This window comes from Malaclemys terrapin, chromosome 1, assembly GCF_027887155.1.
Source record: "Malaclemys terrapin pileata isolate rMalTer1 chromosome 1, rMalTer1.hap1, whole genome shotgun sequence".
In the NCBI taxonomy this organism is placed as follows: Eukaryota; Metazoa; Chordata; order Testudines; family Emydidae; genus Malaclemys; species Malaclemys terrapin.
The window spans coordinates 136,922,981-136,935,296 of NC_071505.1; the positions used below are offsets into that span (position 1 = coordinate 136,922,981).

Sequence of the window (12,316 nt, forward strand, 5' to 3'; positions counted from 1 at the left end):
GGGCAGGGGTGAAAGTGGGCCGGTACGACGTACTGGTAAAAAGTGGCTGCCAGTACCAGCCCATATGCAGCTGACGTTCATTGCCCCTTTCCTCCCACCCCCGCAGGCTGCCAACATGGGTGCGGGGGGGGGGGGGGGACAAAAGGGGCAGCTACCCTGGGGCTGGTGATTTAAAATTGAAATCTCCATCTGAGCCCTGGGTGGCGTGGGCCAGGCAGCGCAGATGTGCTGGCTGGAGTAGGCTGACCCCCCAACCCCGCCCCTTCTGCCCAAGGCCCAGCCCCTTCCAGGGGCCCGGCTCTGGGCCCCCGTACTGGTAAGTGCTTAATGTTACTTTCACCCCAGCCTTGGGGTTTCCTGCCTAGACCATGATTCTTAGTGATAGAGGCAGAGCTTAGGGCTTCCTGAGTAGGCCATGACCCTCTCTTGCAGTAGCAGGAGGATACACCATGCCCATCAGTGCTGTCAGTAGGGGGAGGGCTCCTTGGAAACAAGTTTACTTGATTCATGGGACACAGACAATTCAAGGAACAGGCACAAGGCAAGGGGCATATAGCACAGAACAGTGACTGGCTGGCACCACAGCTACCTCCTGCTCTTCCTCAAGAGAACTGTTACAAATACGTGGATTAAGGGAAACGTCTTTGACTCTTTACCTCTGCATTTTCTCCCATGCTGCCCTTTCTGTATGGAGAAAACTCCCTAAGAAAATCCATGCAGCCAACACCTGATCCTCCTTCGAATCCCTCCTTGAGACTCTGCTCTGTTGTGATTCTGGAAAAACACTTGACAGAGAATGACTAGCTTGGCAGTGGAGGAGGTGGGGCTGTGCCCCTTCCCCTTCCTTCCCTCTCCTTATTTTTACCAACCTCCCAGCCCCAATCCTGCCATTCCCCCTCACTCTGCCCTCCCACTACTTAAACAAACAGTAATGACAAAACAGGAAATTGTACCAAAATAATATAAGGGCCCTACTGTCAATCAAACGTTAGCCTCATCCCTTGACCCCTGCCCACCTGTCATGGGAAGTCCTGCACCTGTGGTTATTACTTCTGGTGTCAAGCCGGACACATGACTGGAAGCAAGGTGTGTCATGTGATCCCTCTAAGAACTCCTCCCACTGCCCTCTACCAATCAGGATGGGTTTTCGCCCCCTCAGGACCACCCTGAGAGGCAATTTTATGAATCGGGGGGAGTTCCGGGGGGGGTGATTCGTGCAGAAGTGGGTCATGTGACCCTTCTTAGCACTCCTCCCACCACCCTCTACCAATCAGGAGGGGTTTCAGCTGCAGGGGACCACTTCTGAGAGGATATTTGACCAATCGGGGAAGTTCTGGGGTGGGGTGACCTATTTGGAAATGATTCGTGTGACCCCTCTAAGAATTCCCCCCAACGCCCTCTACCAATTGGGATGGGTTTCGGCTGCAGAGGACTGCCCCGAGAACATATCTGACCAAAATAGGGCAGGTTCTGGGGTGGGATGAACCGCCCAGAAGAGGGTCATGTGACTTCTCCCACCACCCTCTGCCAATCAGAGCACAGTACCACTACCCCATAAGTCCCAGCTCTGGGTAGAAGAGGCCATCTCTTACCAAGAATGCACATTTTAGAACGCGTGGAAATGCTGAGAGGAAACATGGACTCCTTCCCCACCCCCGTAAAAACTTCAGCCTTTGTTTTAGCCCCGAGGGACTTCGACCATCTGTGGAGAAAGCTCTACATCAGCGAAAGTTCTGAGGAGGAGGAGGAGTGAGAGATCAAAGGGAACCCTTTGGCCCAGCCATTGATGGATACATCAGAACCCAATCCCGAAACCCAACTGCTCGTGAGACACTCCAATGAGTGTGCTGGCCTCTCGTCGTCCACCCCACTGGAGGAAGAAGGCGAACGCAGCTCGGGGGAGTCACCGGCGGACAAAGTGAACAGAAAAGATGTTGCTCAGGTAAATGAACAATTTAGAAGTAACGTTAGAGGATGTGTGTGTGTGTGTGTGTGTAATGAAGTTGTGTAAATCTAAAAACAAGCAGTTGGAACTTACACTTGTTTCTTTTCTGAAAAATCCCTCGACAGCTCAACGATACCTTTCTAGAGGACCCGGAGGTCCTGGACACCATTGCATCAAGCAGCAAAGATGAACTGGGCCCACCTTGTTTTTGCTCAAAGCCGATACAAATCGTTGAAGAGGACTCTGAGGATGATGGCTTTGAGGACTTTAGGAGGGGGCTTGGGACAGAACTAACTAGGTCAGTGCCACGTCGTGAGTGTAAAAATGTCATGCGGACTATTGTACGCATTGCTGTTTATGCTGTCCTTAATCACTGTCTTAGGGGAAAGTGTTTTGAAGATTGTGAGGGCTGTGTCATAGATGCACCAGGCCAGCAGCACCATGACTGTGTGGCTTGGACTTCAATGGATATAAACTGCAAGCTCTGGGGCTTGTGTGCTGAGCTGTGTTTGGAAAGCTTATTCAACACTATTTTTGCCATAGGTGATGCTGTGCAATGTCTGTGCTTAACTCAAGAACATTTAGCGCAAGGAGTGACCTTGATAACTGCTGTGCAATTCAGTGGAGACCCTGACTGGTTTTAAAGAAAATGACCAAACCGGAAAATGCTGCTTACAGCGTTATATTGACGGTCTGGTCCACACAAAAAGTTACAGAACCCTGCTTAAGAAAAAGACTATTTGTAAGAAATCTAAAAGGATTAAGTTAGAGAACGGTGAAGGGAGAAACATGCGATATAAAACTTGGTAAAAAAAAATCTGTTGAAAAGGGCTTTGTGACTACTGTGTTTCTGTTTAAATTTTTAAGGTCTCTGTGGCCCTTAAGTGAGCTAAAAGTTTTAATGGAACATCTTGGTTTGTTTTCAAGGAGCTGTATGTCTTAAATTAAAAAAAAATAGTTTGTGAGAACCTAGCTCTTGTGTCTTTTTGTAAAAGAGACCCATTTACAGCAAAATGCAGAAATGTATGTTGTAGAATTGTAAAAATGTGTTTACAATTAAAAAAAAGACAGGGATGGTTCAGACACATGTTTGAGTACAATAGAGTTGACCCACCCTGTTGAACTAAATGGTTTTAACCACACCTCCACTGAGTAGCCAGGGTGACTGAGATTACCCACCCTTGTTGCCATCAGGGTTAATTGTATTTGTGATTAGTAATTAAATTTGACGGGTGTACACCCACAGTAAGAGAGGTGGTTTGGGTGGGTGAGGATGATGAGCTCTGATTAATATGAAATGAAATAAAACCTCAGGAGTTCACAGACACTATTGGACAGTTTAAATATAACCCAGGAGTGGGTTAAATGCTATCGGTCACTCTTTCTAGCAATTCAAAGTCATTAAAACAATATAGTTACAAAAATAAACAAGGGTCTAACCCAAAACTGAAATGTTTTAAGTGTTCACTAACCTCCACAATACTTTAGAACAAGCATCTGCTCTAAAGACAACCAAACATTTAAAAGCTCTGGGTATTTGTAGGGTGCTTACTATGGTTGTGATACACCCATTTTATTTCAAAAACAACCCCCAAACCTTAAGCATGAAAGAAACATGTTTAAAAAACAAACAGACATGCCCCAAGACATTCATTGATATCTGCAAGGGGCCCGCACTTGGGAATGGGATACAGGAACATTAAGGATTGTTGTGTTTGGTGATTTACTGGTTTTTCATTGAAACAGAAAAATGTATTTTAACTAAAAGAAAAAAAAATAGCCTAAAGCAGCCCAGTTGTGCAGACAACTTCATTTCCCCACCCCAGATCACAAAAGGGAATGTTCGGGGAGGGATGCCTAAAGTCCTTAAGTATCTATTAATTCAGAGTTGTGATAATCAAATCAACCTGCTAACTACAAACTTCTGAAGTCTGTTTGAAACAAAGAGTTAGGATGGTATAAAAACCTCAGTTTTTTGGAGGCTGTCCTCTATCAACTGAAACTATCTTGAATTGCTGCTGGACTGCAAGAGGAGATATGCTTCCTGTTTTTAACTCTGAAAATATATATTGTATTGTCACTTTTTGGCCATGCTGTCCTTACTAAATAGTAGTACCTATCTTCATTGCAGTGTGATCTGTATAGTGTGGAACCAGTCACTTTAAGCTGCATTTTACCACCAGGCCAATGTAAAAACCAAAACCCATTTTTAACTATAGTTGTGCTTAATACAGTTAAATTAAAAAACTGCAAACTGATGGTATGGTGTGTTTCAAACTAACAGAGTGTTTTTCTGTGCAAAATGGTTTTTAAAAGCAGTTTGGTTTTTATTCAGCAAAAAAAAAAGAGATTTTTTTTTTTTTTTTTTAAATATGGGGTTGTTTGTCCTCTTAAAAGAGTTGGCTTTAATGTTTAAATTGTTAGTGATTCAAGGGCCTAAGCTAGACATAAGTGTGAGTGTTTAAAAAAGTATTTTGTTGCAAACTGTTGGTTTGGTGTTTTAAACTGGTGGTGTGTGTGTGTGCGTGTGTGTGCATATAAAACATAGGTGGCTTTTAAAAAATATATATATGACTGAAAACTATTGGTTTGGTGTGTTTCAAACGAACGGATTTCTGTGCAAAATGTGTTTTGAAATAGATTTTAAAAGTTGGTTTTTAAAACAGTTTGTTTTTTATTCTGCAAAATGAGATGTGTTTTTAAAAAGCGTTTGTGTGTGTGTGTGTTTGTTTTTTTTAAGTGGTAGAAATAAACTCAAAACCTGTGTTTGTTGTACAGCTGGAAATAGATTATTTTGTTTTAAATCTATGACTTTTTTTAAATAGAAAAACACCCTAATGCGTATTTTATTTTTTAAGTTTAAAAGACAATTTCATGTTTTTTATAATAATAATGTTGTCTGCTCCACAGTACGGTCAAAGCATGAGAGATCCTTAGACCAGAGAGTAAACAAGCTCAATTGAAAAAGGAAAGAGACAGCTGAAAAGGAAAATTCACCAGCATCAGTGACTGATGGATGGATGAAGCCCAGTGAATATATTTTGCTTATTAGTTTGGTTATTTTATGAGGTTGTGTATTTTAAGTAAATACATAGGTGTGGGTGAGAAAGATAGTAAAGTTAAGTTTTGTAAAATGTTTTTTTCCTCCTAATCAGGCATGTGCAGCTCTCCTGACAATGCTGTAGTCAGAGCTACAGGGACACCTCCACTAGAACGGGTAAAGAACCAGGAATCAGCTTTGAGACCTTTAACAACGCCAACACAAAACAGCACAAGAGTGCAGATGAAGCATCAGAGCAGTCTAAACCTCATATACGTCAAACTGAAGGACTCTGGTAAAAAACAATCATGCAAACACAACTCCAGTTTCCAGGCCGCCACCACCACACCAAGCCCTGAGAAAACTGAGCGAAAATACCAATATTCACAAACCCGGAGCACGTGCTCTATGGGTTGTGAGTAAAAAACCAAGGACTGACAAATCATTCTCCCAACACCATAAGCTCATCACAGCTCCCCCATATTCTAGTATTTTGGAAAATATGATGCTTCGTTCAGAATACTGGTGGACACTGTATCCTCGGGGGTTCTAAAAGAAAGAAGAGCTGGAAACTACATCAAAAATGCAAAAGCTCTTGCAGGTGACTTTTTGAAAAATACTTCAATTTTTTTTCAAAGGGTAGCTCTGAGTAGGCATGACTATTCATGGAAAGGGTAAAAGGGGCACCCTGAAGGGTACACATCAGCTAAGGTGTAAACGAAAGGGGGGATGGCGCTTGGGGGATAAACAGACATCTGCCAAAAAGTTCCAGGCCAGGGTCGCTGTAAACATTTTGAAAAAGGCTGAAGAGGTAATGAGGAAAAAAACAAAAAGGGATGCCCCCTACTGGAGGTTCTCAAACTGGCTCATCTGAAAATGGGGAGATGGAATCCGACCTGCAGTGTGGTGGTGACTCTCATGCAGAGTCTGATTTAGAAAATTCCCCAGAAGGCTGTCTAGATTGGTCCCTGTCTACTCCTAATGACCCTCATGGAAGCCCCTCGGAGTCTGACTCTCAAATAGCATCTGACGTAGAAGATGCCGCTGATGGTGCCTTAGAGGAACCCCCAAGTAACCCTGAAAATGCAGAGGTGTATATGGAGAGAGTGAGAAGTTGGCGATGTGAACTACCTAGATTTGGGGGTCGGTGTATTGTGAGAAATTTTGTTTTGTCAATCTTGAGTGAATAAATTCAGCTCAGCAGGTTGCTGAAGCCATACACAGTTAGTTCTCGATGATGTTAATGGTAGGATAGGCCCTGAAGATTACGTTCAGTTATGTTTAGAGAGCCATAATTTAACTAACCCTTTCTTTTCGGCCAGAAGAATGAGGGATGAGCTGTCTGCTGAGGATTTCTTCAATCAGACCGATGTTGCATCTCGTTGTGACAGTTGTAAAAAACAGGGGTGGGGGCAGTCGTAGAGTTTTAAATTCTATCCTCAGTAGTCAAATCATCCATAAAAAGAGACAGTGTTTAGTAGACCTGACTTACACCGGTACCAATCTCTGTTTTACGGGCAGGTTCTTGGCCATCATGTCCAACCATAAGCCTACGGACGCAGAATTGTTAGTGGGGGCAAGAAAGTTGCATGAGAAACTGGAGTGGTCAGATCAAAAAAAGGTTCTGCTCAGTGATGTGGCAACATTTGAACAGCAATTAGGAGTCAACATACAGCTGGTGCTTTATGCAGCGAAAGGTGGCTGGGGCTTTTTTAAAACACGGGGCCCAGTGTACCCCAAGACTTTTTTCATCCTGTTGCATGATGAGCATTACTATAGGGTTCTGGATGTGAAAAAGGTGTTCAGTGTGAAAAGTTATTGTGAGTTTTGCCACACGGTGTACAGTCACCACCACTCTTGCAGGTATCTTTATCGCCTTTGCTTCAGCGTAATGTGCTCAGACAGCATAGGTGTGCAGCTGAGGTGTTCTAGCTGTAGACAGTATTGTCTGTCCAAAGAGTGTTTAGACAGACACGTTGACTGTGAATTGAAAAAACAAGTTGACTGCCTGTTTAAAACTTTGTGTGATAAGTGTCAGTCTTACATGGACAAGCGGCACAGGTGTAAAGGGAGGCATTGTAAGCAGTGTCAAGGTTTGATCACCGGTGATGTAGACAGCCACCTGTGTTTTATGGACAGCATTAGAAAGCCTGAATCATTAGAAAAGTATATTTTTTACGATTTTGAATGCACACAGGAGACGGGGTTGCACATGCTCAATTACATTTTTGCTATGTCCCTAAAGCTGGAAAAATCCTGGGAATTTAAGGTCTATGAGTGTCTTTCTATCTTTGTTAAGACCTTTATTGGCAAAGAATTCCAGGACGACATGTTCCTAGCACACAATTCCAAAGGTTACAATACAAATTTCGTCATTAGACAGTTACTGAAGTAAAAGATGTGCATAGAACTGATCACTCAGGGTAGTAAACTAATGTGTGTGGAAGTTAAGGCCCTGGGCATTGGTTTTATAGACTCTTTAAACTTCTTTCCCGTGAAGCTTAGCAAGCTCCTGCAGGCGATTGGGTTTGAAGGGTGCAAAGGGGATTTTTCACATTTTTTTAACACTTTAGAATATCAAAATTATGTGGGGCCTATGCCCGGTCTGGAGCACTATGGTGTAAAAAGCATGATGCCCAGGGAGAAAGCAAAGTTTCTCGGCTGGTATTGGGACCACAGATATGAGACTTGCAGAAAGAGCTCGCATATTACTGTCAGCAGGATGTCAAAATGTTGAGACACGCTTGTATCCTATACAGAAAAGAGATTATGAAAATGATGGAGATGGGAGATATAGTAGAGAGAGGCCCTGGTAAAATCACTGAGATAAAACTGTGTATAGATCCATTCCGGTACATAACGCTGGCATCTGTCTGCATGGCTATGCACAGGTTTATGTTTTTGGAGCCTAAGATGGTAGCTCTTCTCCCTCCAGACAACTACCACAGGGAGAAAAAGAGATATTCTACCCCATCTATTCAGTGGCTGCCATATACCTCTCACAAAGAAAATATACAGATATGGCATGCTTTACAGGGTGGGGAACTACAGTTAGGCCCGTACTTTTTAGAGTGTTATGCCAATGTTGATGGGGTACACACAGCCTTTGAGTTTAACGGGTGTTTCTTCCATGGCTGTATCACCTGTTATTGTGAAAAAGCAAAGAACCCTATGATGGGGACAACTTTTGGGTTTCTTTATTACAAGATGCAGCTCAAGACCGACTATCTGAAAAGACTTGGTTTTGTAGCGAGGACTCTCTGGGAGCACAAGTGGGCGATGATGAAAGAAACAGACAGGGAGCTGGCAGGTTTTTAAACCGAGCTCAGTTGCCCCAGCCTCTCATGCCTAGGGATGCTCTTTTTGAGGGGAGGACAAACGCTATCCACCTGTATTACAAACCTAACCCCAGGAAGAAATCCACTATTATGATTGTATCAGCCTGTACCCTTTCGTAAACAAAACCAAAGAATACCTTATCAGACACCCCAATGTAGTTTATGACAAATTTGGACCCCTCATAAATTATTTTGGAATAGAAAAAGTTAAAGTGTACCCCCTGCAAGGCCTCTTTTTCCCATTGTTACCTGTCAGAATGAGAGGCAAGCTTATAATCCCGCTATGCCAAACCTGTGCGGAAACAGAGCAGCAGGAGACATGCACCCATACTGATGAGGAGAGGGCCATCCTGGGGATGTGGTGCACGGTGAAATTGAATGTGACCATAGCAAAGGGGTACGCGGTGGCTAAAATATATGAAATCTGGCATTTTAATTAAAAATCTGACAAACTCTTTTCAGAGTACATAAAATTACACCTCTGCCAGAAACAAGGGGTTTCAGGGTATCCCAGCTGGTGCACAGTTGAAGAAAAACAAAATAAGTACATTAACAATTTCTACCAGAAAGAAGGCGTGTGTTTATGCCAACACAAGATCAAGTTGAACCCCGCTAAATGACAAATCGCTAAACTGTTTTTAAATTCTCTGTGGGGCAAATTCAGCCAAAGAACGAACCTACTCAATACCAGCATTGTGAGAGACCCTGACAAACTCTTTCAGTACCTGTTTTCCCCCAATTACAAGGTTTCATCCTGTGAGTTTATCAATGATGAAACAGTGTGTGTGTCTTGAAGACCGATACTCGGTCCTGGTAATAATAACGTCTTCATTGCCTATTTCTCCACCGCTTACGCCTGCTTAGAACGATACAACCTTCTAATCAGGCTGCAAGAGCAGTGCTGTACCACGACACTGACTTGGTGATATCTGTGAAAAGGGAGGGTGACTGGAATCCCCCTCTGGGGGATTATTTAGGGGACCTCCCGAGCGAGATCCCACCAGATCAACACATCACCAAGTTAATGTCAGCAGGCCCGAAAACATATTGGTATAAGCTGTTGGGAGGAAAGACTTGTATAAAAGTCAAATGGATTACCCTGAACATAGCAAAGTGTGAAAAGATCAACTTTGACAGTTTGAAAGATCTAGGCCAGGACTATTGCACGGGCCTGTGAGAAAACACGTCAAAAAAGATAGAGGTGCAGGAGCCCTCTATTGTAAGGAAAAAAATCAGTGGCAAATAAAGACAAAAATCCTTAAGAAAACGCAGACAGTCATTTACAACAAGAGGGTCCTAGGAGAAGGATATAAAACCCTGCCCAATGGTTTTGAAAATGGATACGCAGTGGAAACATCCTTTTTCTGCAATTTTCGCGGGGCCTACCAACTGCGGAAAAAATTACTTTATAAAAAAATGTGTTGGAAATGCTGAACAAACGTTGTATGTTATCCATGAGAATATTGTGTGGTGTTACAGTTGTTGGCAACCTCTGTATAAAAAACTGCTCTGTAAATATCCCTTTATCAATTTTGTGGAGGGGCTGCCCGATGCTTTTTTTGTTTCCGGCCAATATAGTAAATATGATTATCATAGACGATCTGATGAACTCTACTTGTGAAAATGATGAAATTGAGAAAGCCTTTACCAAGTACATGCATCGCAGGAACCTGAGCATTATGTACATAGTCCAGAACATATTTTGTCAAGGAAAAAAGAGTCGTGTGATTAACCTAAACACAGAGTACATGGTTCTGTTCAAAAACCCCAGGGACAAATTACAAATCACTATGTTAGCTCTGCAATTGTACCCCGGTAAAGCTCAGTTCTCTCTAGAAGCGTTTGAGGATGCACCCAAAAGACCTTATGGCTACCTGGTGGTGGATTTAAACGCTTCTACACTAGAAGCTTACAGACTAAGGACCGGTCTTTTCCCTCGAGACTGGCCGGTGGTTTATACTTTGAAAAGAACAATAGTCGGGTATAAAAAGAGATGAATTATTGCAGGCCCCTTTTTAACAGCCGGGTTTGCTGCCCGAAAACATGTCTAGCTGTGTGAAGAGAAACCTGGTCCTTTTAAAATTCCTTAGCAAATCGTTCCCGCAGCAAAGGAAGGCTATACTGTGTTCGGCCTCTGACAATTTAGTAGCGGCCCTCTCAGATAGAGCACTCAGTACCTTAAAATGAAACGTACCTTTGACACAAAATCAAGTGCGTGTGCTGAAAAAGATATGCACGCTTATAAAAACTCTGTATAATAAAAGGGTTTCACTTAAAAGAAAGAAGCATCCAGTGAAGCACTCTGGGGGCTTTATCAGACCTCTGTTAAGTTTTGCTATTCCTCTGATAATGGGGCTTTTGACTAATCGATAATGGAGTATGCAGAAAAAATGTACCTGGTGCCCAGCCGCCAGTTGGAGCAATTAAGAGCTCCCCCTCCAGCAGAGGAAAATATCAGAATGAACGCAACTCGCTTCTTGAATGCTGAAATGAAGTCTGTTCTTCAAAGAACTGACTTAGCCAACTATGAAAAGGCTAAACTTTACAGTGCCGTGCTTCAAAGGTACCTGATGTACTTGCAGCAGAGCAATGAGGATAAAGGGGAAATACATCTGTTTCTACCAGAACAGGGTGTGACTGCCAAACCCCCAGAAACACCAAAGACCTCAGACTCTGCTGCTTAGGAGGTACTGGATAATGTGAATAAGCATTATAAGAAAAATGCATTAGTATTGCTAAATAAGCTGGGCCAGGATAAAAATATTTCTTCGTGGAATGATAAAGGGGCTTTTGTGTACAAAGGTTGCGTGGTTAATGGTTCTAACATGCTTGACAGTCAGGGCCTTCACCCAGATGCACTCTAGGTACATGTCTGCTAGGAACAAAGGATGGGATGTGTTTATGAATCCCATGGTGGAAATGACCGTACCATCTTCCGTCATGGGCAACGCAACCAACAGAGATCTTTTGGAACGCCCGAAGGCCTCGACAGCCAACAATGGGGTGGATTGAGAAACGGTGAGCCCTTTTTTACCCTCTAAAAAATAAAAATTGGTTAAAAGATCCAAATGGCTCAGTGTGTAATGTTTTTCATGTTCTAAAAAAAATAATTTAAAACTGGTAATGTTTTGCTTTAAATATAACATGTCTATACTTAAAAAATAATATCTGGGTGTACTTTTTCTGAATTGGCCATTGTTTTTTTTTTTTTTTTTTAAAAGAACAAAAACCCACCAAACATCAATTGTCTTTAAACCTCTCACCTGGGGTGTTTTATTGAGTAACATGACTATGAAAATTGTTGCAAGATATACACGTCTGGGTTTCTTGAAACATGTTTTGAGTGATGCTACGCATGCCTGAGAATTTACATTTTATATTTTTTACAAAAATCATCAACATCTGGTTGTTTTGCACTAAGTCGTTAGAATACAATTTTAAAATCTGGTCAAAAGATAAACACTCGCTACGATGATGTAAGAAACACAGGCAGTGATAGACACAGGCAATGGAGTGGCGTTCTTGTAATTGTCTAGTGTGAAACACAATGTCGGCAGTATTTTGTTTTAAAAATTTCATAATGCTTCTAGGAAACAACCCACTGTTCGGGGGATGCCCATAGGAGTCAAAAAACTCTCCACAGTTGCGCTTCGCCAGATACAAGCAAGGCAGTGTTCACCCAGTTGGTTGTGTGGATGCGTGTTCACCACCAAACCAAGGGGTCTCTGCGACAGCTTGCCACCAGGGAGCCAATCACAAGGGAACACATCTAAGACATTCTTTTTTGTGAAAGGGTCCATTGATAAGACACATGAGAGCTGCTTGGTATCCATATTCACATGTAGTCAAACAGAACGTATCTCCTCTGATTTATCTCTATGACGTTGTCAAAAACCCCATACACGATCATATTGATGGTTACCGTCAAAGCCTTCCCAAAATATATTTCTGCTCTCAGGTTCCCGGTTTTAATCAGGGAATAGTGATCGGTGC

General features: G+C 42.6%; 1 protein-coding gene across 1 annotated transcript in view; it reads right to left on the minus strand.

Moving 5' to 3' along the window:
• The window catches only part of LOC128832083 (deleted in malignant brain tumors 1 protein-like), a 166,998-nt gene that overhangs the window by 49,040 nt on the left and 105,642 nt on the right, over positions 1-12,316 (minus strand). The window contains 1 exon segment of the mRNA XM_054019173.1: positions 7,181-7,200. Within this exon segment, the coding sequence (XP_053875148.1) occupies positions 7,181-7,200 (20 nt within the window).